General features: G+C 45.6%; 1 protein-coding gene across 1 annotated transcript in view; it reads left to right on the plus strand.

Moving 5' to 3' along the window:
* Positions 1-27300, plus strand: part of LOC128736814 (titin) — a 251582-nt gene that overhangs the window by 193598 nt on the left and 30684 nt on the right. Inside the window, exons 27-33 of the mRNA XM_053831305.1 lie at positions 1289-5080; positions 5363-5553; positions 5881-8394; positions 8470-8794; positions 9222-9296; positions 15051-23045; positions 23211-24649. Of these exons, the coding sequence (XP_053687280.1) occupies positions 1289-5080; positions 5363-5553; positions 5881-8394; positions 8470-8794; positions 9222-9296; positions 15051-23045; positions 23211-24649 (16331 nt within the window). The remainder of the gene's footprint in view (positions 1-1288; positions 5081-5362; positions 5554-5880; positions 8395-8469; positions 8795-9221; positions 9297-15050; positions 23046-23210; positions 24650-27300) is intronic.

A 27300-nucleotide genomic window follows, 5' to 3' on the forward strand; every position in this document is an offset into this window, starting at 1 on the left:
CACTTTTTTCTTTTCATAAACTAGAATTTACGGGAATTATTCAATTACAAAAGAAAACCGCTACCAATATTTTCAAAATAGAAATAAACTTCTGAATGTTAAGTAGTTGAGTGTGCTTTGAATCATTTTCCTTGTTGCTTGATTTGGTTCGTAATACCATCTGAATCAGTTACTTTAATTTAATCCAATTTTACCGAGCCGACTGGCAAGTTTTCAAATAGCTTTATAGAGGTGCATGCTAAAGTCACCGATATTCAGTATGAATTACTAGACGCAATTAATTAGCTGAAATAGAAGATGACTTTTTCTGTTCCATACTGCAAAGATTTTTAAAAATCCCTACTAAGGATACATCTCAATTAATTAAACAATTTACAGCCGTCCAAAAAATGGCACACCCAAGATAATCTACCAAAATAAATGACGTAGATGAACTTGTCAAAGTTATGAACAAATCTATTTTAAAGGATGCCTCCCCGATCGTTGGCGTAGATAAATTTTCCTTGATTCTTCCTAAATCTGCCCCGAAAATCAGCAGCTACATGTTTTTCCCATCCACAATCCACAATTGAGTCACGCTTCGCATCCCACGGCCAGCTGGTAAACATCGCGCTCAGGTGCTTTGTCATGTACCTCGCGTGCTGTGCTATTCCGTGCCTCATACAATTACCCATTTTCGATTCGACATGCCGTGCCAACACATTAGGGTATCGGTTGCCAAAAATAGATTTTCCATCACACTTCATCATCCCTGGCCATTGGAAGCCGCCAACGTAACGCTACACACTTGAATTTATGGTGCACAGCACCCGGCATCAGGGGCTCCCCGTCTCTAGCGATTCAACCTAACCTCGCTCGCAGGTGCAAACGATAGTTACGGTGAAAAATTTTACGATGATCATAACCCCACGCCCGTTTCGTTCCATCTAAGCGCTTTACGGCTGCCAAAACCGTGTACCGCTAAACACACATGCCGTTCTCATTACGCATAGCAAGCATTCTATAAATCTCACCTTCACGAGTCCAAAACGACTTACAGTGGCCTCTCCGGTCGTTCATATAAACTTTCAAGTCGATCCGAGTGCAAAATTTCGACCGCCGCTTTCCTCTTCTTTCCAAGCATCTAGCCTGCATGCTGTCTGCCGTTGCCATCACTAACAATTAGCCAAAGAGGAAATCGAAGATCAAACGAGTATTTTAATTTAACTATCCCCATCTGCGTCACAACAGTAGGTATTAATAAAACGTAACCTTATTTCTCATTCTATGAAATGCGCCCTCCTTGCAGGACGTCGCAAGCAACTGAAACAGGTCTACGCTACGGATGGAACTTTGATTCAACAACAAGACACGACCAAGCAATTACAGTCCCAACAGCTAACACAACAGCAAGCGAACCAACTCTACCAGAATGGTCAGTACGATAGCAGCCAAGAAGAGTACGATACAGAATTCGTACCACAGGGCGACGAAAGTTTACCCTGGCGAAGGTCCCGCAGCAGCTCCCGAACGCCGGCAGCACCCTGGCGACGGCCATCGCAAGATCGCCGAACTTCCCAGGACCGCCGAACTTCCCGGGACCGATCACTATCGATCGATAAACGCGAAGAGGTCAAACCCTGGACCGAACAGGTAGTGAAACTGAAAAAGACCACCAAGGAAGTCAAAACAGTCGAAAAGGAAAAGTTAGAAACAGTACAGCTAAAACCAACGCAAATTCAGAAGCCTAAAATTCAGAAAGAACAATTGGAAACGGTTGAATTACGCTCTTTTAAGAAGGAACTACAAACAGCGGAAATTACCGAGCAGAAAATGGAAGAAATGGTTGAGTCCATCATTAAGGAAGATGAAACTGTGGCGAAGCTACGCCACGAGGAGGATATCTCCATCCTGGAGATGACCAAGCAGGTCGATGAACTGATTCGTAAGGAAACTAAAAAATCAGTTTCCTGGCGACGTGGCAAAAAGCTTGAGGAAGAGCAAGTCAGCAAAGAGCAATTTGTAGAAACCGACGAAAGCACCCTACTTAAGGTAGATCGCACCGTACAAGACGAAACGATCGAAAAAACGAAACAAGAGTTAGAACTCAAAGTCGACCAGCAAGAAGGCGTCGCTTGGCGGCGTGGAAAAAAGGCGCCTTTCACCGAAACGGAGGATACAACGATGCTGAAAGTGGATCAAACCGAGGAACAGAAACAAACGGAAATTCAACAGCAGGAACAACCCGTTCCTTGGGCGCGAGGCCCCAAAAAGCCTCAAAAGCAACAAGTGGCAGAAACGGAAGACACTTCTCGGCTTACCGTAGAACAGACCGAGGAACAGGAGCAAGTTCAACCAATTGAAGAGCAACCGGTAGCATGGAAGCGTGGACCAAAGAAACCCACGCAACCGGAACCTGTACCGCAGGAGCCGGAGAAGCCGGAAGAACCTCAACTACCGCCGTGGATGCGCAATAGGAAACCGGGACCAAAGCGGGAAATTCCAAAGCCACCGGAACCCGAAAAGGTAGAGCAAATCTCTCTAAAACCAACACCTCGGGCGAAGAAGGAGATTCCCAAAGAAACGCTGGAGGAAGTAAGCTTGAAACCTGTACCTAAAAAGCCAGTCGTTGAAGAACTGCCAGCCGAAGAGGAAATAGAGGTTAAAGAAGCAAAACCGAAAAAATTGAAGAAACTCAAAGAACTCAGTCCCCGTGAGGAGCTTGAACAGGCGGAAAAATATGACTTTGAAGCACAAGAAAAAACAGTCCAACCAACGCCTGAACCGGCCCCTGCACCGGCGGAACCAGTTAAGGAAGCTGCTCCCGAACCCGAACAACCGGGATGGCGTCGTGGACGTAAAGAAAAACCAGTCGAAGAAACTCCCGAAGAAAAGCAATGGCCAACAGGCAAACGACGCCCACTTCCAACAGAACCAACGGAAGAAGTGGTTCTCAAACCAATTCCTAAACCTCAAAAAGAGCAAGAGCCAACACCGGAGAAAAAATTGGAAATCAAACCCAAGCCGCTTCCTGAACTTCCCCCGGAAGAGGACAAAGACTTGGATGTAAAGTTCAAACCAACTCCAGAAGTGCCAGTGGAACAGGTGGAAGAGGAACCAGAAAAACCCGTAGAAGATGATGAGTCTCATCTTCCTCCATGGAGACGTGGTAAAAAAGCGGCGCCCAAGCGGGAAATTCCAAAGCCACCGGAGCCTGAAGTAGTTGAAAAGATAACGCTCAAACCTACTCCTCGCCAAAAGAAGGAACTGCCGAAGGAGTCGTTGGAAGAAGTCACTCTGAAGCCAGTCCCGAAGAAGGCACAGGTCGACGAGGTTGTCCCCGAACCGAAAGAATTGGGTGAAATTAAACCAAAAGAAAAGCCACTGGAATTTACTCCCAGAGAGGAACACGACCTATTGGAACTTGAGACGGTTGACTTCGTCAAGCCACCGAAAGAACCGGAACTTCAGCAGGTGGAACCGGCAGTGGAAGAAAAACTGCCGGGGCAAGTAGCCGAAGTAGAACAACCAACCTGGAGACGAACCAAAAAGCCGAAACCGGTTCCGGAAGAACCGGAGGAAAAGCAGTGGCCAACAGGCAAAAGGCGCCCGCTGCCGACTGAACCGACCGAGGAGGTTGTTCTCAAACCAATTCCCAAACCTCAGAAAGAGCAGGAACCAACACCAGAGAAGAAGTTGGATATTAAACCTAAGCCGCTTCCTGAACTTCCACCGGATGAGGACAAAGACTTGGATATAAAGTTCAAACCAACTCCAGAAGCACCAGTAGAAAAGGTGGAAGAGGAACCAGAAAAACCTCAAGAAGATGACGAGTCTCATCTTCCCCCGTGGAGACGTGGCAAAAAGGCTGCTCCCAAACGTGAGATTCCGAAACCCGCAGAGCCGGAGGTAGTTGAAAAGATTACGCTTAAACCAACTCCTCGTCAAAAGAAGGAACTGCCGAAGGAATCGCTGGAAGAAGTCACACTGAAACCAATTCCCAAAAAGGCCGAGGTCGAGGAGGTTGTCACGGAGCCAAAAGAGTTAGCCGAAATCAAACCAAAAGAAAAGCCACTAGAATTTACTCCCAGAGAGGAACACGAGCTAATGGAACTTGAGAAGGTTGACTACGTCAAGCAACCCAAAGAAGCGGAACTTCAGCAAGTGGAACCTACAGTGGAAGAAGCAGTACCAGAACAAGTAGCCGAAGTAGAACAACCAACCTGGAGACGTGCCAAGAAACCAAAGCCAGTTCCGGAAGAACCAGAGGAGAAGAAATGGCCAACCGGAAAGAGGAGACCACTTCCGGAGGAACCAGTTGAAGAAATTACACTGAAACCGATTCCTAAAAAGGAAAAAGAACAAATACCGGAGCCGGTAGAAACACTTGTTATAAAACCGGTTCCTCTGCCAGAAGAGCCTGAAAAGCCTATAGAACCAGAGCCGACGATTGAACCCCCAGTGGATGATGAGTCACATCTACCGCCATGGCGGCGAGGCAAAAAGCCTGCGCCCAAACGCGAGCTTCCAAAACCACCAGAGTCGGAGACAGTAGAGCAAATCAAATTGAAACCCACTCCGAAGCAGAAGAAGGAGCTACCGAAAGAAGCTCTGGAGGAAGTTACCTTGAAACCCGTTCCCAAGGCAACTGAAGTTACTGAAATACAGCCACTTGAACCAGAAGTCATCGAAGTAAAGGAGGTAATAATCGCTAAACCGGCCAAACCAGTTAAAAAGAAAGAAGTTGAACCATTAGAAAAGCCTGTTTACCCGGATATTCCGGAACCGGAACCGGTGGAGTTGGAGAAACCAGAACCTATTCCCAAAGAGGAACCAATCGTTGAACAAGAAGCACCAGAACAACCGACATGGCGACGAGCAAAGAAACCGACCCCTGTTCCGGAAGACACTGAAGAAAAGAAATGGCCAACCGGAAAGCGGCGTCCTCTTCCGGAGGAACCTAAAGAAGAGGTTGTCTTGAAGCCAATTCCAAAACCACAAAAAGAGGTTGAACCAACCCCAAGCAAGGATTTGGACATTAAACCGAAACCAATTCCCCCGATAGAAGACACAAAGCCAGAACCAACTCCATGGCGCAGGGGTAAGAAGGAAAAGCCTGAGGAGGAAGCACCAGAAGAAAAGACGTGGCCGACTGGAAAGCGCCGCCCAATCGTGGAAACACCCAAAGAAGAGGTGATACTGAAACCAATTCCAAAGCCAAAGAAGGCAGAAGAACCACAACAACCAGAGCAAGTGGAGCTGAAACCCGTTCCGAAATGGGAACAACCCGAGGAATTGGAAGCCCCTGTCAGAAAAACGCCTGTTCTGGAAGAACTTCCCAAACCGGCTGAGCTGGTTGAGCAACCTGTTGCCTGGCGTCGAGGCAAAAAGGAGAAACCTGTCGAGCCCGAAGAAGAACCCAAAGAATGGCCGAAAGGTAAACGACGTCCGTTGGAAGAAGCACCGAAAGAAGAAGTAACATTGAAACCGATTCCTAAGCCTGCAAAAGAACAGGAACCAAAGCCGGCCGAACCAGTCGAGTTGAAACCATTGAAGACCACTCCCGCGGAACCGGTGGAAGAGAAACCAGAACCAACGCCTTGGCGTCGTGGTAAAAAAGAGAAACCAGCCGAGCCTGAAGAGGAACCAAAAGAATGGCCTAAGGGCAAACGTCGGCCACTTGAAGAAACACCACAGGAAGAGGTGATTCTGAAACCTATTCCAAAGCCGACGAAGCCGGAAGAACCAAAACAACCAGAAGAGCCGAAGCAATGGCCAACAGGAAAACGCCGTCCATTGGAAGAGGTTCCCAAAGAGGACGTGACATTGAAACCAATTCCAAAACCAGTAGAAGAGGAAATACCCGTCAAGAAAGAACCAGAAGAAATTAAACCGGCGGAGCCGGAAGAAAAGCCAGCACCATGGCGCCGTGGTAAGAAGGAACCGAAACCAAAGGAACCGGAACCGGTCATAGAAGAAATCAAACTCAAACCAATACCTAAACCGAAGAAAGTAGAAGAAGCTCCCAAGGAAGACGTCGTACTGAAGCCCGTGCCAAAGCAGGAAGCCATCGTCGAAGATGTGTCACCGGTTATCGAGCTGAAACCGGTCGAGGACACAACCGTCCGGGAAGTGAAAGTCGAAACCGAGGAGCAAATCGTCACCAAGATCAAGCGACGGGTGAAGAAACCGAAGAAACCACACGAGCACTTCGCCACGGAGAGCGTTGCACCGATGGAGGAAGCTGAGCTGTTCGAAGAAGACGAAGAGCTTCCTCACGTGGCGGAAACGATTGCCGAGGTGGTTCCGGAGGAAGTGCTGGAGTTGATACCGGAAGAAACTCCGCTGGAGAAACCCAAGAAGAGAAAGTCTAGAACCAATAAGCATGTGGTGTTCAGGGAGGAACTGAGCACGTATGAAATTACACCGGAGCAGGTTCAGGAGGATGAAGAAGAAGACGAGGAAGAGGAAGAACAGGTATTGCAGGAGGTTTCACAACGTAGCATTAAACTGAAACAGATGGAGATTAAACCAGCGCCTGTTGAGCCTATTGTTCCGGTGGAGGAGATAATTGAGGAACATGCGGAGTTCCACAAGGAGATGGAAGTGAAGATTCAGTCCAATATTGTGAAGAAGGAAAAACGACGACGGTTCGTGGATGATAGTCAACCACTTCCGGAGCTGGAGATTATTACTCAGAAACGTGTTCAGGATGTGACCGATAAGGTGGCGGAGGAGAATGTACGCGAAGAGCAACGAATTGTCGAGAGTACTCAACAAACTATTGCGGAAACTAAGATTCAAGAGGAGAAGATTAGGATCAAGAAACCGATGGTTAAGCCTCCATACTTTATCGAGAAGTTGCAACCACAGATTTGCGAACCGAATCAACCGGTGCGGCTGCAATGTAAGGTGGAAGGAATACCATTCCCCGATGTTCAGTGGTACTTCAATGACACGGTATTGTTCGCCAATCCGGAATATGTGATGAACATAGTGGAAGATGTGGCTAGTCTGGAAATTGCAACAGTTATGCCCTACCATGTGGGTATCTATGCTTGCGAAGCTAAAAATGTAGCAGGCGTTGCGGTCAGCAAGGCGAACATCGTAGTTCAGGAGAAACCGGAAGTAGGAGAAGCTCCTACCTTTGTGTCTCCGATGAAGATCACGGTGGACGAGAAGAAAACTACGGCAGTCATAACCTGTCAGGTGCACGGAATTCCAACTCCAAAGGTGAGATGGTTCAGAGATGAAGAAGAGATTGTGGAAATTGAAGAAATTGAAACCGTCTACGTGGAGGAGACCGGACACGTGAAGATGACTGTTAGGAAGCCGAAGCAGAACGTACCCGTCATCTACACGGTTGAAGCGGAGAACAAGTTTGGTAAGGCGGTTGGTAAAGCCAATTTGTTCATACAGTCAATTATGATTCGCAAACCGAAGGAGGAAATGATTGCTCCGAAGATTGTGGAACCACTCGAAGCGCAGATTGTGCGAACAGGTTCAACGCTGGTGTTCGAGTGCCGTTTCACTGGAGTTCCCAAGCCAACTGTTAAGTGGTACCGAAACAGCAAGGAAATCATTGAGGAAGAGGAAATTACCATTGTTACCGAGGAATACTACAGCAGAATTGTAATTAGAAACATCACGAAGAATCGAACAGGAAAGTACGAGATCATTGTTCGTAACGAAGCTGGAGAGGCCAAATCATCCGCTTCGGTGGCTATCTCGGATTCGTCTGAAATGGATGAAGCTAAGGCGCCACGCTTTGTTGAGCCTCTGATTCCGAAGCTGGTTGCCGAGGCCGAAGTCTGCATCTTGGAGGCTGTCGTCGAGTCCTATCCGACGTCAACGTTCCAGTGGTTCCGTGAGGGCGCTGCCGTGAAATCAACCAACGAAACACGCATCATAACGGACGAAAACAAATCAATCTTGATTATTGAATCGTTCAATAAGAGAGATGTTGGTTCGTACACATGCCGCGCCGAAAATGTGGCCGGTTCTGTGACATCGACTGCTACCGTTCAGGTGCTCGACTCGATCGAAACCGAAGAAGTGACCGAATATATATCACCACGTTTTATCGAAGCGATAAAACCGACGCGTGTTATGGACGGAGAGAAGCTTGTACTGGCATGTCAGGTTCAGGCAGCGCCACTTCCCAAAGTTCTGTGGTACCACAACGAGCAGCAGATTACCGAAACCAAGGACAAACACTTCCAACAGGACACCACCGGTCGCTGCGTGCTAACCATCTCCGAGGTATTCCCAGAGGACACAGGTGAGTATACGTGCATAGCAAGCAACAAATTTGGCGAGGCGGTTTGCAAGACTACAGTGAACGTCGAACCGTTTGAATACGTTCCCGATTCGGAACAATTCCGTAGCTCCGAGGAGGATTTGTTGACCGACAAGGTTAGTGTGGCTGATCATACCCAAATTGGTACCACAATGATGAGTTCTCCGTTCTTTCTGTCTTCTATTCCTCAGTCTATCTCAACATTGGAGGAATACGCCGAACCGGTTGAGTTCGCACCGCAAATAGTGAAGGAACTTCCACGAGTTGTGATGTCCCAGGAGCGGGAACTTACCAAACTTGAGGTGAAGGTCTTGTCACAGCCGAAGGCGCAGATTCGCTGGCTCAAGGCCAACGAAGAAATCATTCCGTCCGACGAGTTCCAGATCGAGAACTTCGACGACGGCACGTCGATCCTGATCATCAACGACATCTACCCGGACGATTCCGGTACGATTTCGTTCGAAGCACACAACGCCCTGGGAGTGGCCATGACTACCACCGAGCTGGTAGTGGAAGGTATTCGAAAACAAAATCAACTTTCAGGACCGAACTGCTTTGTGCGGCTGATATTTCTCGTAGAATCGCTATACTAATATTTATCGCTTTGGTAGTATTCTTCTATTTTGCAGGTTTTGGCAACGCTGACTTTATAATAATCGAAATTTGTTTGCGGTTTCAGCTAAGGTCCCGTTTGTGTTTTTATCCCGTTTCGTCCCAAAACTCCCTGTAAATAAATGAGAAAATACTTGAATTACTCATAACACCACTCCAACACTCACCTCTGCCAAATCTATTGAAAACTATCTCTCTAGCATACTCTCAAGATACTTTGGTACTGGTTAAAAACTGAACTGCCACTACTACACAAAGAAAGACGCACTCAATTTCGCCAGGTCTGTACGAGTCAGATACTAAAGTTTTGTTTTTCGTTTCACAAATACAGAGATCGTTGGAACCAAAGCCTACAGGAAACCGGAATGGGTGCAGTACATGGAAGAGATGAAAGAAGCACTGCAAGGTAAATACACAATTTCCAACCTCCTAGCAATCCTTCATCATTGCCCGCCAATAACGGGTCTAGAAATATCTTCTTCCATCAATGAAATCTTTTCCTTCACTCTTTATTTACCCATGAAGCCATTGATTTATGTTTATTGTTAACTGTAGTCTGTCTGTGTGCTCTGTAAGCGCAACTTTGCTGTATTTGTGTACGTTTTCGCAGTAGACAAACAGTGAGCACGCCTTCTAATTGCTAGCTTGTTCTGCGAGTGTGAGTTTGTTTGACACTAACACCACCAAAACATGATTCCCTATTTTTTAGAAAACAGCGAGGAAGAGTTGGTCGAATTTCTCAAACTGGAAGCGTACTGCGGTGGCTACGCGAACTACACGGGAAGGTAACGTCAACTAACCTCCACTGGAACGTGGATTCCTAATTCATGTGTGTGCGTGAGTGTGTTCATTTGAATGCTCGAGATTAATCAGTTGTCGTAACAGAACTACCCCAATCGAGAAGAACCGCGCAATCTTCGGAAGCATACACTAGCAGGTAAGATCGCCCATTCGCATTCCCGAGGTCACGCACCCACCCACCGAACAGAGCAGTTTGCAATCGATGATATGAAAAAACAACCGACTCTAACCAATGGAAACTCTAACATTTCTAGCTGCCTACGCTACGCCGTCATTCTCGTCTGAAATTAAGGACTCTCGTGCGATGCTCGGGGAAAAGGGCTTCTTCGAAGTGCACTTCGCAGGAAACCCCAAACCAGGTAGATACAATGTGTACTCTATACGTATTTCACACCCCACCCGAAACTATCACAACATCGAGCACCACCACCGTCCAGAACTACACTCCATAAACAGACGTCTGCACTCGAAGAACACCGCTCTGCATTGTCTGCATTGATCAATTCTCCTTCTAGATATTTTGTGGTATCGCAACGGTAAAGTTGTGATCACCAACGATCGCGTCAAGATCCGAACGGAAGAGCACGTATCCTCGCTAACGATCTATCCGGTCGAGGTGTCCGATTTCGGTTTCTACAAGTGTCGCGCAATGAGCGAAGCCGGACAGTGCGAATCCGTTGCTAAGCTTGTCGAGTCGACCACACAGACGATGACTGATGAAGAACGAATGGAACTGGATGCATTGCTACAAACCAAACGAAACGGAACCCGAAATGGCAAGGCGAAGGTTGAAAAGGTCGAGGTTGTGATTGAAGAGTCAGAGGAGTCACTGAAGAGAAAGGCAGAACGCAAGAGTCTGCGCGAACAGAAGCGAAAGACTAAGGAAACTCAGGTAATCGAAGATATGGTGAAACAAGAACTGGAGAGTTCTCTGCAGGAGAAAGTCAAGTTCTCTCAGGAATCATCAACCACGCTCACGACGAGCACTACCTCCGAACTAACCCAGGATGTGAAGATTGCCAAGGATATGGCAACGGTAAAGTTCAAGGAACACCGTGAAACCATCATCGAAGAGGTGGTCACCACCGAAACGGTGAAAGAATTCGAACGTATGGTTATCACCGAGAAGCTGGACGTCTCGGACGTCGAGAGTGTGAAACACTCCGTTCAGGTTAACGAAATTCTCACCAACCTTAAGGCGACCGATTTCGGACCTGGTGAGTCTCCACTGCGCGAGCTGGCCACGATCGCCTACATGGTCAAGCACGGCGTTTCGGTCAGCGAAATCAACAGCTTCTACCAGTCCGATCACTTCCCGGCCCTGAAGACGCCGGAATCGCAATCGGCACTGGTGCTGCTGCTGGAACGCGAAGGCTACGCCAGCATAGTGACGGAAATTCTGACTGAAACCGACATGGACGAAACACAGCTGGCTGCTACCGCCGGATTCCGAGCATTTATGCGCATGATCGAGCTGAACCACGCGAGCGTGGAGGAAATCATCACACACTTCTCGCCCGAGGACTTCTTCATGCACGAGTGGAAACTGGAACAGGCCGATGAGGTTTGAACTCTGAATGTTGCGGTGCATCGGTAGTTCCCCGGTAGCAGATTACTGGCGGGTTGACCTTCCTTGGGTATTGGGAAATTTATTTCAAAGATGGTGCTGTGATCTAACGATCTTAAGAATTTGAGACCTCGGCAAGGTTGTTCTATGTATCATATCATATGACACTATCAGGTTATTCCCTGGTTTTCTCGTTGAAATGGCTCTATAGAAATCTTCGATTAGTGCCAATATGGAAGGTTAAAGTCTTCCGCAAAGTTATTCAGTCTATCAAATGATGTCAAATGACATTACCAGATTACCTAAAAATTTCGCATCTACCGTAAAGTCATATAATGTATCAATTCACTGCCAGCTTAGTTTCAATTCATGCCGCCTAACTAATTACATTGAAAGTGTGCATCTTCGTCAAAGTTATTCAGAATATCAAATGATGCTGTCAGATAAGTTACACCAATATTGCTGCGTAGTCTATTTTTACCAAATGACTACCTAAATAATTTCCGAAGATATAGCAATATTGTTGAATATATCAAACGCTGACATGTGAGAAAACCACGTCAGTTAGGACGGTGTTATATTTCTTCGCTCGTTTTCATCATTAACACTGCCATTTGACGATGTTGTTAATTTTCAAATCGTATCATGACGAGTGCGCTTTATTCTATTTTCGATAAATGACGATCTACAAAGTTACTGTTCATTATGTCAAATACTGTCATATTATACTACGAGGGTTATTTATTTATGCTCCGAGAAAAAGTCGAGCGAGCGATACGTAAAAATGATGGGAAGATGGCGAAAATACGATGAAAAGCTGATGAAACGACGGAAATAACATAAAAACACGTTAAAAAGACGAAAAACGTCTAAACAGTGAACAAAAATGACTAAAAAATAGTTGACAAAGCGGCGAAAAGGCAACTAACTGAGCAACGAAGACCAATAAACGATAAAAAAGATGAAGAAAAGTCAATAAAAAGACAACAACAATAACGAAACAACGATAAAAGACGATGAAAAGATAACAAAAACGCAAAAAACGACGAAAAGACAGCAACAAAAGACGAACAATAAAAAGCATAATGGACATGATCATGGTTGATCCTGCCAGTAATACACAAATTAAAGTAGAAAATATTTACCACTGAAGCTTGTCAAATTAATCATTGATTAATTAAGCAACTCAGTATATTTCCTGAAAAGATAAGCAAAGAAACGAAATGGTAAACCTGAAAAGATAGGAAATCAAAACGAAAAGGTAAAATTAGTCATACAAAGAGACCTATAATTAATCTCACTAAAACTTCGAGGTATTTCAGTATAAACATTTAGCAAACAGCATGTTTTGAAATTTGATTGATTTCAAATTATTTTTTCAACTGAGAATTTTCCCAATCTAAAAACTGTTTCAAGCAATTTCTTTGGAAAATCATCTCAACTCTTGAATGAATTCAATGAATTCAATTTACAATTCAACGTGGCAGATCGCTAGACAATATTTTTCGTAGAAACGGATTGGTTTGTCAATATGTTGGACATAAATTCTTATTTTATGACCTTTGCAGAGGGTGCATAGTTGTTAAAAATCAAAAATCAATATTTTGACACTATTTTGGAATCCTAAAATGGCGGATGGTCTATCATTTTTTGTATGACGTGGAGATAAGTGGAATCTTAACTGAATCTAATTTTCTTACTTGACACTATTTAGCATTCTAGGTCACATTATCCATCCGGAAACTTTTTGAATGAACTAAAAATATTGTATCTGTGTTGGCTACAATTTCACAATTCTATAAAAAAATTCCTATCTCATATAAATAAGACCCAAATGTTTTACGCCGTTTTTTTATGATAAAAGTTCTCACATGGTGAATTTAAGATTTCCTTAGAATATTTTTCCTGTTTTTTTTGCTGACCTTTAAGCTGTTTTATAAATTGGAACAGAATTTTAATCTTTTCCGACGTTTCGATTTATATATTTAAGTCTTCTTCGAAGACAAAACTGAATAAGTCCAATAATTAAAACGCTGTTGTAGTTTTTCGTAGCAGTCTGAAAGACAACAGAAGCGGGAAAAATTATTATGCTAGCAATTAATAAAATCAAACTATTAAATAATTAAAATACTGACATTTAAGATTAAAAAAAGTGTTTGGATCGTATTGACCATAATATCCCAAGAAGGTTAAGCACCGCTTTGATAATAATTTGTGGGAACTACCGATGTAGCTATGCGCTTAATTGCTACCTGCAAACTTGTACTCCCTTTCAATTTCGACTAATTCCCGTTCGATGGCAGAAGCAAGTTGGAATCATTTAAGGTTCAAACGATTGTCATAGAATTTTTGAATTTCAAAAGGAGTTTCGAGCATACTCAAAATGATAATTCTGTTCATAAAAATAATGTGATTCTGTTCCGACAGACAGAAAAAGTTCTGTTGAATAATATTTTCATGAACAGAATTCTTATTTGAGCATAATAGCTGCTTTTCAAATCGATAACTTCAATGACGACTGTCCTGCTCGACTGCCAATGTCCTCGAACGCCCTCTATTGTTGCTCTTACCCAGCATCAGAACTTAAATTTTTCTTTCTCTTTAACCCAACCAACCAAATCGCTTGGCTTGTTGCAACACTATTCCAGAAATACGAGGAAACTAAGCTAATTTCGTCGACCGAGGTGCACTCAACCGGTAATTATCGTTACTTATAGTACTATCTCTAACTGTGAAGAATTTTTTTCTAAACTACTATTCTATCAATTTCTTTCTTTCGTACGTGCCTGCCTGCCTGTCTGCCTGATTGCTTGTCAAACAAAAACTTGCAGAAACGACGGTGATGACCAAGAAGGAGCTGGAGATTAAAGGTTTGAAATCCTAACTTTCCCGTTGCGTTTGTATTTTCTTTCCTGCTACCGATTCCTCTTTTTCTATGCTATTATTTCAATGCTATTACTACTACTATCACTACTACTGTTCGCTTCTTTACTGTGTTGTATTTTTCATATGATTTTTTTTTATAAAAACCGTGTTCCTACTACCGACGAGCTACTGAATTGAGTTTAGTTTTGAATTGAACTGTTTTGGGCGCTTATTTGCTTAAAATTATATACGCTATAAAATATGTTTTATGACGCAACGAACGACTAGGTTAAGTAAAAGTGAAAAGCAATATTTGAATAAAATGCTATAGTATTACATGCAAAGACTGCTTATTATTTATGCTGTTTGAGTTGCTTTCTAGCTTGAGCGTGAGGCCGCTTGTTCGTGTGAAGAACTTCTAGCCAGTGAATTGCCGGATCTTTGAACGCTTGTTGAGGGTAAGTACGGAGTATCTCAATGCATCCAATCGCCTGTCTTCGCGCCTGAATGCGACTGCACGTTCATGTTGTACATACGTTGAACCTTCTACTGACTCTGTTGCATCCCGAACACTCTTCGTTTTTCTACCGTCTCTGCCACCACGTCTGTTGGATTTTAAGCCTATGAAGCCTGCACGTGCCTGGTCTCGTCTCCTTTTAGGTAGAAAGTATTAGAACAAAAAAAAAGCTGCACGTCAATAAACTTTTTTTCCAAAACTTATTGCACGGCATCAATCAAAACAAAATTTGCATCTTCTCTTTTGGCTTCGATCCTAAATATTCTGTCCCGTCACTCACCACAACATCTCTATCCACATCAAACCGAACTTCAAAATCCAGTAGTGTATAACTGTCCCACCCGTTGGATTGTTCACAAATTCTGACATTCCCCTTCACTCTTGTTACCAATTCCGAATAAATTTCACAGAAACACCCGACATCCGTGAAGACACCACCACGACAGTCACCACAGTCGCTAGCAAGAAAAAACACAAAAAAATCAAATCAGAAAAGCAGCAACAGAAAACACGCGAAGAAATTACCGAAACCATACAGACCGTAGAAGATGAAAGCATAGCCCTAGTGAAACAGAAAACACAATTGCGTCCACTGAAGCCGCTGCTACCAAGTGAGGAGCAGATGTTGGATGAAATGGCCCTTGAATTTCTGCGATCACCCACGCAAGAAACCTGTCAGCTTCCGGTGGGGATTGCTGAAATCTCCAACCTACCGTCGATTCTTGCCACGGTTACCAATCTGGAACCTACCGAACCGCAACGTTCCAGTGCGTCGGTTGACATAGTCGCTCAGAAATCGATGGTTACCGAAGAAATCCTCATCTCCGAGCGTGAAACCGACACTGCGGTTCTCGATAGTTCCAAATTGTCTACAGTTCCCAAGTACAGTTTAATAGGTCTTAACGAATCGGTGCAAGTTTCCGAAGTTATGGCGGAAGAAATTCCTCGTGAAACCACCCAAGCGAAACCCATAGCCCAACTAGCGAAAACCGAACTGATTCCCACCCAACCCCTACAGATTACTGAATCTCTGACACACGACTCCACGACTGATCTATCCATTCCTAGCGATACACTTTCTAGCGCTAAGGTCAAACTGTCTACCCACGATGCCAAAATAATTCAAGAAACCTACAGTTCTCAATCCGAGGAGAGTCTCACTCTCCCACAGACTCCCCTAGCCAGCCGAGCGTATGCTAACGTACTCTCGAAGGAATCCGTTGAAGTTACCGAAATTCACAAAGCCGAGAAGGAAGAAACGTTCGATACTCAAATGAAACTACCCTCGGTAGTACCCAAGTATCAGTTCTTACCCTCTGAATCCATCCAAGCTAGTGAAACAATAGCTGAAGATCGTCCTAGCAAGTTCTACCCGGAGCTTGCAGTTCCGACGGAAACGGCCCGCAAAGTGTTTATCGAACAGAAATCCTACACTACTCATGTGCTCAACGCTCCCGAAAAAGAAGACATCTACGTGCCGGGTCGCTTGCCACCTCAACAGAAGGCCGATGTTCTTCTGTACTCCACCGAACCACTCCAGATAGCCGAACAACCCACCCACGAGCGCGAATCCGAACTGGCCGCCGAACCAAAACCGGCCACATACCAAGCGCTGGATACTATCACAACACTAGAAAGTCTGACAACCCAAACGGTCAATGAAAATCTCACCACTAAACCATTCGAAACCGATTCGTATGAAATGAAAACGGCTTCGGTCGACTTCCGCGAGCAGACCACCGTATCGATATCCAAGGTTGTTAGCAACGAAACCGAATCCGAGCTACCGGCCTTCGAGATGGCAGCAGCTGCCAAAGCTCAGCCATCGCTGACAACCCTTGCCATCGGACAATCGGAACTACCATTCATTCACGAAAAGGAAACACTGCACCAAGGGGCACCCGTTCCGAATGAAGCCACCGCTGAATCCACGCTGGAACCGATGGAAAACATTGCCATCACTGAAATCGAAACTGCAGACACAGCGGGACGCTTTTCACCGGAAGCCCCCGAACGTACCGAAACGGCCACTCCAGGTTTCACACTGCAACAATCGCATGCCGTCAGTTCGGTGCAGGCTAATGAGAAAGAATCCGTATTCGATGGTAAAATTATCCAGCAACCAGCGTTCGCTACGACTCAGCTCGATACCCAACAACAGTTGGAGATTACCACCCATGAAATCAGCGAACGAGAATCCCTATTCACGGCCCCGCAGATGCCAGCGGATCAAACCGCCAAAGCGACCCCCACCGATATGTTGAAATCCGTGTTGATCCAAGAAACCCTCCCGAATGTCTCGGCAGCCGATTTCGTCCACACGGAACCGAAGTCTTCCGCTGCCATTATCAAGACGAACGAATTGGAGGAGAAGACCATTTCGGAGACTACAGTCTACGAAGGCTTCCGACAGTACGAACAACCGGAGGTTGAACGTCGTACGGCCGATACTTCTCTGCAAGCAATCAACGAACTGGTAATCACAGAAGTCGTTGCCGAACAGAAGGAACGCGAAGGTTTCGATGTTCAAGAGATTGCCAAAGACTACACGGCACAAACGGTTCCTACGCACACTCTAAAATCTGTCCTAGTTCAGGAAACCCTAATTTCCGACAGCGTAGAACAGGTCAAGGAAACGGCTCAACTAAGCTCACAAGCCATCGTCAAAGACGACCGCTTCGACGAAACAATCGTTCACGAAACTGTCGTCCTGGAAGGCACCGAGCAATACAACACACCCGAAGCGCCCGCTCTAAAGTCTGTCGAATCTACGTTGGAACCAGTAGAAAGCCTTCAAATTACCGAAGTCATACCCGAACTTAAGGAGCAGGAAGGCGTCAAAATAACCGACGTAGTCAAAAACTACACCGCAACACCGACAGTACCTGATGCACTGAAATCGGTACTGATAGAAGAGGTCCAGGTAGGAAACATTACAGCCGAACTGATCAAACCGGACGTTCCCACTTCAGCTGCCACAGTCAAAAGCGATGAACTCGAACAGACAACTATTTCTGAGCTACTCATTCTGGAAACCCTCAACCAACTACCGCAACAGGTACAACCGGACCAGAAAACCGCTGAAGCCCTGCTATCACCGAACCGGGAACTGACAATCACCGAAGTCATTACGGAGCAAAAGGAACGTGAAGGATTCGACGTTTCGGAAATCGCTAAAGACTACGTAGCGAAACAAGTCCCATCGCATCTGCTGAAATCGGTCCTTGTCGAAACCACCGAAGCAACCGATTCGATTGGTGATGTTACCAAACTGGAGATGAACGAATCCTGCGCACTGATGAAAACCGATCGTTTCGAGGAAAAGATTATCAGCGAAACGATGATCTACGAAGACATAAAGCAGCAGGAACGACAAGAGTTCGACACCCGCCACGCCGAACCGACGCTGTTGCCCATTTCCGAGCTGGTCGTAACCGAGGTGGTAGCCGAACAACGGGAGAAGGAAGGGTATGACGTTAAGGAGATTGCAAAAGATCATGTGATCAAAGCAGTTGCAGGGCACACGTTGAAAACGGTGCTCGTCCAGGAGACGCTCGCTTCGGACGCCGTGGATAAAATCATTGAAGAAGCTCCCCAAACTGTTTCCGCAACGATGAAAGACGATCAGTTGGAGCAGAAAGTGATCTCTGAAACCATGGTTTACGAAAATCTTGAAAAAGCTCCTGAGGAGCTTAAACCAACCGAAAGACAAGCTTCCCAAGCGCTGCAACTGGTGAACGAGCTTCTCGTTACTCAAGTTACATCAGAAGAGAAGGAGCGGGAAGGATTTTCCGCTGCGGAAATTGCGAAAGACTACGTGGCGAAACGAATTCCAACGGACACTCTAAAATCGGTCACAGTTGAAGAAGTCCTAACAACGGAAGATTCTGAAACTTTGGAAAAGCACGAAACTTCCCTAGCAACAGCAGCTATAAAAAGCGATCAAAGCGAACAGACAACTGTCTCGGAAACGATGATCTACGAAGACATCACCAGCTACGATCAGGGTCCTAAGCCCGACGAGAAACTGGCGGAAAAAGTAATCATTCCAATCACCGAGCTGGTCGTTACGGAAGTTAACGCAGAACAAAAGGAAAGAGAAGGTTATAACATCGCTGAACTTGCAAGGGAGAATACAGCCAAGACGGTTCCATCACACACGTTGAAATCGGTTACGGTAGAGGAAGTTCTTCTCTCCGACAATGTAGATGAACTGAAGAAACCGAAAGAGCTTTCGTCGACGGCGGCAGTTAAGAGCGAAGAATTCGAACAAACCATTGTTTCCGAGACAACTATCTACGAAGGTTCCGAACGCTTGCCTGAAGAAGAACAACCGAACCTGAAAACTGCTTCACCTTCGTATCAACCAAACACGGAACTAATTGTTACGGAAGTCGTTTCCGAGCAGAAGGAAAAAGAAGGATACAGTGTGGAGGACATTGCGAAAGATCATGTTGCCAAAACGGTTCCATCGCACACACTAAAATCGGTTACGGTCGAAGAAACACTGTCCTCCGAAAATGTGGATAGTCTCGTAAAGGAACAACCCACCACTTCGGCCGCCATCTGTCGGGATGATAAACTGGACGAAACACAAGTACTGGAAACCATAGCACTCGAATCTGCGACGAAATTCGTCGAAACGGTCCACTCCGATCACAAAACGGCAGATACGACCGTTACTCCAATTCACGAACTTGTGGTAACGGAAGTAGTTGCCGAGCAGAAGGAAAAGGAAGGATACAGCGTGGAAGATATCGCAAAGGATTATACAGCGAAGCTTACTTCGGATACTTTGAAATCCATAACCGTGGAAGAGGTACAGCTATCGGATGTACTCGGAAAGCTGCTAGCTCCCAGCACGGATTCAAAGACGGCCTCCGTTACCAAGGAAGAACTGGAGCAAACAACAACATCAGAAACCTACATCTTCGAAGGCATTGGTCAGTACACCCAGGAGAAACCAACGGAAAAATCGGCAAACCCCAACGTGGAATCCATGCGTGAATTGGTAGTAACGGAAATTGTAGCAGAACAAAAGGAAAAGGAAGGCTACGATGTCAGGGAGATTGCTAGCAACTACGTTGCCAAACAGGTTCCATCGGATACACTTCGTTCGATTGTGGTCGAGCAAGTTCAACCGGCCGATGTTGTTGCCGACATTTCCAGCCTGGAAGCACAAACCACTCACGCAAAACCGATTACTAGTGAAATTGAACAGAAGATCATTTCCGAGACTGTGGTCTTGGAGAACATTGATGTGATTTCCGAGCAAATACAGCCAGAGCAAAAGTCGATCGAAGTAACCCTGCAGCCCAACACTGAAGTAGTGGTCACCGAGGTGGTAGCCGAGCAGAAAGAGAAGGAAGGTTACAGTGTACAGGACATTGCTAGCCAGTACGTTGCAAAATCACTTCCATCTCATTCCCTAAAATCTCTGATCGTGGAGGAAGTCATCATATCGAACACGACGGAGGATGTTTTGTCCGAGCAGCGTAGCGTTTCGATTGCTCAGGTTAGAAAGGACGAATTTGAACAGACTACAGTGGCCCAGCAAACCATTTTGGAACACTTTGAACCATTCGAGAAATCCGTTCTACCCGAACAGAAGGCGATAGCTCCATCATTCGAGCCCAAGCAGGAGCTGGTGGTAACTGAAGTCGTCTCCGAGCAGAAGGAAACCGAAGGATACAGCGTCGAAGAGATATCGAAGAACTACTCGGCCAAACAAGTGCCGTCGCACACGCTGAAATCCATAACCGTCGAAGAAGTTCAACCGGCTGACGCTGCCGGTGACATACCTCAACCGGAAACATTAACCAGCACAGCAAATGTACGAAAGAATGAGTTCGAGCAGACTACAGTTTCCGAGACTATGGTTTACGAAGAACTGGGCAGACCGTCGGAGAGGGTCGTCCCGGAAGAGAAACGAGCAGATAGTTCACTACAGCCGAACACCGAACTGGTAGTGACCGAAGTGGTTGCAGCCCAAAGAGAACGCGAAGGCTTCGATGTAAAGGATATTGCAAAAGACTTCGCTGCAAAACCTGTTACGGAAGGACTGATGAGAAGCTTGGTAGTGGAGGAAGTTCAACCAACCGATCAACTCGGAGATGTCACACAGGCGGCTCTGCAGCAATCTGCCACCGTTAGGAAAGACCACTTTGAACAAACTACCGAAACCGAAACAATGGTGTATGAAGATGCCAACATCATCCAGGAGTCCATCAAACCCGATGAAAAGCTTGCTGACGTAATGATTCAGCCAAACACTGGACTGATAGTCACCGAAGTAGTAAGCGAACAACGCGAAAAGGAAGGATACAGTGTTCAAGACATCGCAAAGGATTACCTAGCTCAGGCAGTGCCCGCTAAAACATTGCAATCAGTTACAGTAGAACAGGTTGAAGTCGCCGAAGATGTCTCCAGTGTGGATGTTCAACCAAAACCGGAACAATCGGCCATTGCCTCCAAAGAGACGTGGCAACAAACCACAGTAACGGAGACTCTAGCCTACGAACAGATAACGCCACAGGAGCAGGTCATCCTTCCAGAACAACGCCAAGCAGGTGCTAGCCTCGAGCCGATGTCCGAAATGACCGTAACTGAGGTAGTGGCAGAACAGAAAGCTACGGAAGGAATCAGCTTGGCGGAAACTGTAGGACAAAAGGCTAAAACCGTACCAACTGATGAGCTGAAATCGCTTTCCGTTGAACAGGTTCAACCTTTGCATGGTCTTTCGGAAATGATAACCGAAAGTTCAAAAACTACTACAGCTGTCATTAAAACCGATGAATTTTCGGTTACCACAACAACGGAGACTACAACCTTCGAAGGACTGAAAGAATATGCAGGCAAACCGGAGCTGGACTCATACACGGCCAAACTCATTCCGGCGGATGTCTTGAAGTCCCTGACGATAGAACAGATTGAACCACTTCTGTGGACCGGTGAAGTACCGGAAGTCATGCTACAACCTTTGACGGTGGTTGCTAAGAGCGATAAACACGAGGAGCTCGTTGCCACGGAAACAACCGTGTTTGAATGCATAAAAGATTTCATCGACAAACTCGAGCGTGAAGAGCACAGTGCCAAAGTGATTTCCAACGGAATTCTGAAATCTTTGACAGTTGAACAGGTAATGTCACTCCAACAAACGGGTGAAGTTGAACGGTTCATAACCAAAACAACTTCGGCTTTGGTTCAGTCAGATGAACACGAACAAACCACCGTTACCGAAGCGATGATCTTTGAAGCTTGGAAGGACTTTATGGGTCAAGCGGAGATCGAATGGCAAACCGCAAAGGTAATGCCTACGGATGCATTGAAGTCTTTAAGTGTACAACAAGTCCAACCTCTAGACGAACTTGACGTCGTCCAAACCGAACCCCAACAACTCTCTTCAGCTACAGTAACTTCAAACGAAATGACGACCCAATTGATCACTTCTGAAACATCTGTCTATGAAGGACTGAAAAAGTACGATACAACGCCAACAGACTCGCAGCTCGCTAGAGCAGTGTTTCCAGATGAGCAGAAATCTTTATCCGTGGAACAGCCCGAAGCATTCATTGCGATCGGCGACGTAAAACCGGAAACACTACAAACCTCTGAGGCAGCTGTCAGAACTGATGAATTCGAACAGAAAACAATAACGGAAGTAGCTACTTACGAAGGCATACGAGAGGGTATTAATCAAATTGAAACAAGCGAAAAACACGCAACACCAGTATTTGAAGGATTGAAACTACCAACAAAACTAACTGTGGGTACCTCTGATGCTGTTGAAAGCTTGAAAGAAAGGGAATCAGTTGAAGAAAGTGCTACCAGTGTGATCGTTGAGCATACTAGGGCGTGGACAACTGAAACCCTGGCGCACGATTCGTTAGGCCTATTGAAATCCCCGGAAGAAACTGAGACAAAGCACGCAGCTCCACAAGTGTCGGATCTGCACGTTCCCATTCAGTTGGAAACCGTTCCAAGTGAATCTCTTGATCAAGTCCAATCCCCTGAGGCCGTAATCGAACGAAGCGCGATTATCGATGTTAGCGATTTCATAGTTCCATTGCAATCCCATATCATATCGTCCGACACCGTAACGCCATTCGAAGAGAGCACCGAACCACGTAAGTTTGCCACAAAATCTATACAAGATGGCTTAAGAGCAGCCGAGTGTATAGAAGTATCCAGTAATGAACTAAACGATATCACAACACCGACCGAAGCACCTGAAAGACAGGCAACGGTTTCATATTCATCTAATATCATAGCGAACATAACCGAAACCAACATCCACGAAAATGTAGATAATATCGATGTTGTCAATGAACCAACAGAGCGGTTCGCCAAATTAACCCAACCAATGCTCAACGAGTACAACGAAAGTATTCCCATGGTGCTCGAAGGTAGGTTCAAAATAACTACAACACTGTGTACAAATATATTCGCAATCCACACATTCCAATAATATACATAAACGGAACATTCCAAAATTTATCAAAATATTTATAACACTCCAATACTACATACAAAAAAAACTAACACACTTATTAAAATAACTCTCCCAACAGATCACACAGCAACATTGTCTATACACACACAAACAACCAGACAAGCACAACACGAAGACACAGAAATACAAGAAACACATGAAGAACAACAAACCACACAACAAAGTCACGAGGAAGTAACCTTCGTTATTAACAAGAAAAAACATGTCACACAAGATCAACAAAAAACAATCGTAGAAGAAATGCCTGAAGAGGTCAAAGTGACTGAAGTTATCACCGAAGAAGGCATACGGAAGAAACAAGTCGTCAAGAAACGCGTCATCAAGAAAAAGGCTGGCAAGAAAGAACAGGTCACCGAAATCGTTACTGTCCAAGAAGATGATCAACTACCTCAGACAACGGTTACTGTCACCGAATCGGACATTCCGTTCGAGGAGGTAACTGAGTTCAAGCCCGCTCAAATTGAACCTCAAGAAGCCATTGTCCAAGAACTTCCTGAAGAGGTAAAGGTGACTGAAGTTATCACTGAAGAAGGCAAGCCAAAGAAACAAGTCGTCAAGAAACGCGTCATCAAGAAGAAGGCTGGCAAGAAGGAACAAGTCACCGAAATCGTCACTGTCCAAGAAGATGATCAACTTCCTCAGACAACGGTTACTGTCACCGAATCGGACATTCCGTTCGAGGAGGTAACTGAGTTCAAGCCCGCTCAAATTGAACCTCAAGAAGCCATTGTCCAAGAACTTCCTGAAGAGGTGAAGGTGACTGAAGTTATCACCGAAGAAGGCAAGCCAAAGAAACAAGTCGTCAAGAAACGCGTCATCAAGAAGAAGGCTGGCAAGAAGGAACAAGTCACCGAAATCGTCACTGTCCAAGAAGATGATCAACTTCCTCAGACAACGGTTACTGTCACCGAATCGGACATTCCGTTCGAGGAGGTAACTGAGTTCAAGCCCGCTCAAATTGAACCCCAAGAAGCCATTGTCCAAGAACTTCCTGAAGAGGTGAAGGTGACTGAAGTTATCACCGAAGAAGGCAAGCCAAAGAAACAAGTCGTCAAGAAACGCGTCATCAAGAAGAAGGCTGGCAAGAAGGAACAAGTCACCGAAATCGTCACTGTCCAAGAAGATGATCAACTTCCTCAGACAACGGTTACTGTCACCGAATCGGACATTCCGTTCGAGGAGGTAACTGAGTTTAAGCCCGCTCAAATTGAACCTCAAGAAGCCATTGTCCAAGAACTTCCTGAAGAGGTGAAGGTGACTGAAGTTATCACCGAAGAAGGCAAGCCAAAGAAACAAGTCGTCAAGAAACGCATCATCAAGAAGAAGGCTGGCAAGAAGGAACAAGTCACCGAAATCGTCACCGTCCAAGAAGATGATCAACTTCCTCAGACAACGGTTACTGTCACCGAATCGGACATTCCGTTCGAGGAGGTAACTGAGTTCAAGCCCGCTCAAATTGAACCTCAAGAAGCCACTATCCAAGAATTTCCTGAAGAGGTGAAGGTGACTGAAGTTATCACCGAAGAAGGCAAGCCAAAGAAACAAGTCGTCAAGAAACGCGTCATCAAGAAGAAGGCTGGCAAGAAGGAACAAGTCACCGAAATCGTCACTGTCCAAGAAGATGATCAACTTCCTCAGACAACGGTTACTGTCACCGAATCGGACATTCCGTTCGAGGAGGTAACTGAGTTCAAGCCCGCTCAAATTGAACCTCAAGAAGCCATTGTCCAAGAACTTCCTGAAGAGGTGAAGGTGACTGAAGTTATCACCGAAGAAGGCAAGCCAAAGAAACAAGTCATACAGAAACGCGTCATCAAGAAGAAGGCTGGCAAGAAGGAACAAGTCACCGAAATCGTCACTGTCCAAGAAGATGATCAACTTCCTCAGACAACGGTTACTGTCACCGAATCGGACATTCCGTTCGAGGAGGTAACTGAGTTCAAGCCCGCTCAAATTGAACCTCAAGAAGCCATTGTCCAAGAACTTCCTGAAGAGGTGAAGGTGACTGAAGTTATCACCGAAGAAGGCAAGCCAAAGAAACAAGTCGTCAAGAAACGCGTCATCAAGAAGAAGGCTGGCAAGAAGGAACAAGTCACCGAAATCGTCACTGTCCAAGAAGATGATCAACTTCCTCAGACAACGGTTACTGTCACCGAATCGGACATTCCGTTCGAGGAGGTAACTGAGTTTAAGCCCGCTCAAATTGAACCTCAAGAAGCCATTGTCCAAGAACTTCCTGAAGAGGTGAAGGTGACTGAAGTTATCACCGAAGAAGGCAAGCCAAAGAAACAAGTCGTCAAGAAACGCGTCATCAAGAAGAAGGCTGGCAAGAAGGAACAAGTCACCGAAATCGTCACTGTCCAAGAAGATGATCAACTTCCTCAGACAACGGTTACTGTCACCGAATCGGACATTCCGTTCGAGGAGGTAACTGAGTTTAAGCCCGCTCAAATTGAACCTCAAGAAGCCATTGTCCAAGAACTTCCTGAAGAGGTGAAGGTGACTGAAGTTATCACCGAAGAAGGCAAGCCAAAGAAACAAGTCGTCAAGAAACGCATCATCAAGAAGAAGGCTGGCAAGAAGGAACAAGTCACCGAAATCGTCACCGTCCAAGAAGATGATCAACTTCCTCAGACAACGGTTACTGTCACCGAATCGGACATTCCGTTCGAGGAGGTAACTGAGTTCAAGCCCGCTCAAATTGAACCTCAAGAAGCCACTATCCAAGAATTTCCTGAAGAGGTGAAGGTGACTGAAGTTATCACCGAAGAAGGCAAGCCAAAGAAACAAGTCGTCAAGAAACGTGTCATCAAGAAGAAGGCTGGCAAGAAGGAACAAGTCACCGAAATCGTCACTGTCCAAGAAGATGATCAACTTCCTCAGACAACGGTTACTGTCACCGAATCGGACATTCCGTTCGAGGAGGTAACTGAGTTCAAGCCCGCTCAAATTGAACCTCAAGAAGCCATTGTCCAAGAACTTCCTGAAGAGGTGAAGGTGACTGAAGTTATCACCGAAGAAGGCAAGCCAAAGAAACAAGTCATACAGAAACGCGTCATCAAGAAGAAGGCTGGCAAGAAGGAACAAGTCACCGAAATCGTCACTGTCCAAGAAGATGATCAACTTCCTCAGACAACGGTTACTGTCACCGAATCGGACATTCCGTTCGAGGAGGTAACTGAGTTCAAGCCCGCTCAAATTGAACCTCAAGAAGCCATTGTCCAAGAACTTCCTGAAGAGGTGAAGGTGACTGAAGTTATCGCCGAAGAAGGCAAGCCAAAGAAACAAGTCGTCAAGAAACGCGTCATCAAGAAGAAGGCTGGCAAGAAGGAACAAGTCACCGAAATCGTCACTGTCCAAGAAGATGATCAACTTCCTCAGACAACGGTTACTGTCACCGAATCGGACATTCCGTTCGAGGAGGTAACTGAGTTCAAGCCCGCTCAAATTGAACCTCAAGAAGCCATTGTCCAAGAACTTCCTGAAGAGGTGAAGGTGACTGAAGTTATCACCGAAGAAGGCAAGCCAAAGAAACAAGTCGTCAAGAAACGCGTCATCAAGAAGAAGGCTGGCAAGAAGGAACAAGTCACCGAAATCGTCACTGTCCAAGAAGATGATCAACTTCCTCAGACAACGGTTACTGTCACCGAATCGGACATTCCGTTCGAGGAGGTAACTGAGTTTAAGCCCGCTCAAATTGAACCTCAAGAAGCCATTGTCCAAGAACTTCCTGAAGAGGTGAAGGTGACTGAAGTTATCACCGAAGAAGGCAAGCCAAAGAAACAAGTCGTCAAGAAACGCGTCATCAAGAAGAAGGCTGGCAAGAAGGAACAAGTCACCGAAATCGTCACTGTCCAAGAAGATGATCAACTTCCACAGACAACGGTTACTGTCACCGAATCGGACATTCCGTTCGAGGAGGTAACTGAGTTCAAGCCCGCTCAAATCGAACCTCAAGAAGCCATCATCCAAGAACTTCCTGAAGAGGTGAAGGTGACTGAAGTTATCACCGAAGAAGGCAAGCCAAAGAAACAAGTCGTCAAGAAACGCGTCATCAAGAAGAAGGCTGGCAAGAAGGAACAAGTCACCGAAATCGTCACTGTCCAAGAAGATGATCAACTTCCTCAGACAACGGTTACTGTCACCGA

Source organism: Sabethes cyaneus, chromosome 2, assembly GCF_943734655.1.
Source record: "Sabethes cyaneus chromosome 2, idSabCyanKW18_F2, whole genome shotgun sequence".
In the NCBI taxonomy this organism is placed as follows: domain Eukaryota; kingdom Metazoa; phylum Arthropoda; class Insecta; order Diptera; family Culicidae; genus Sabethes; species Sabethes cyaneus.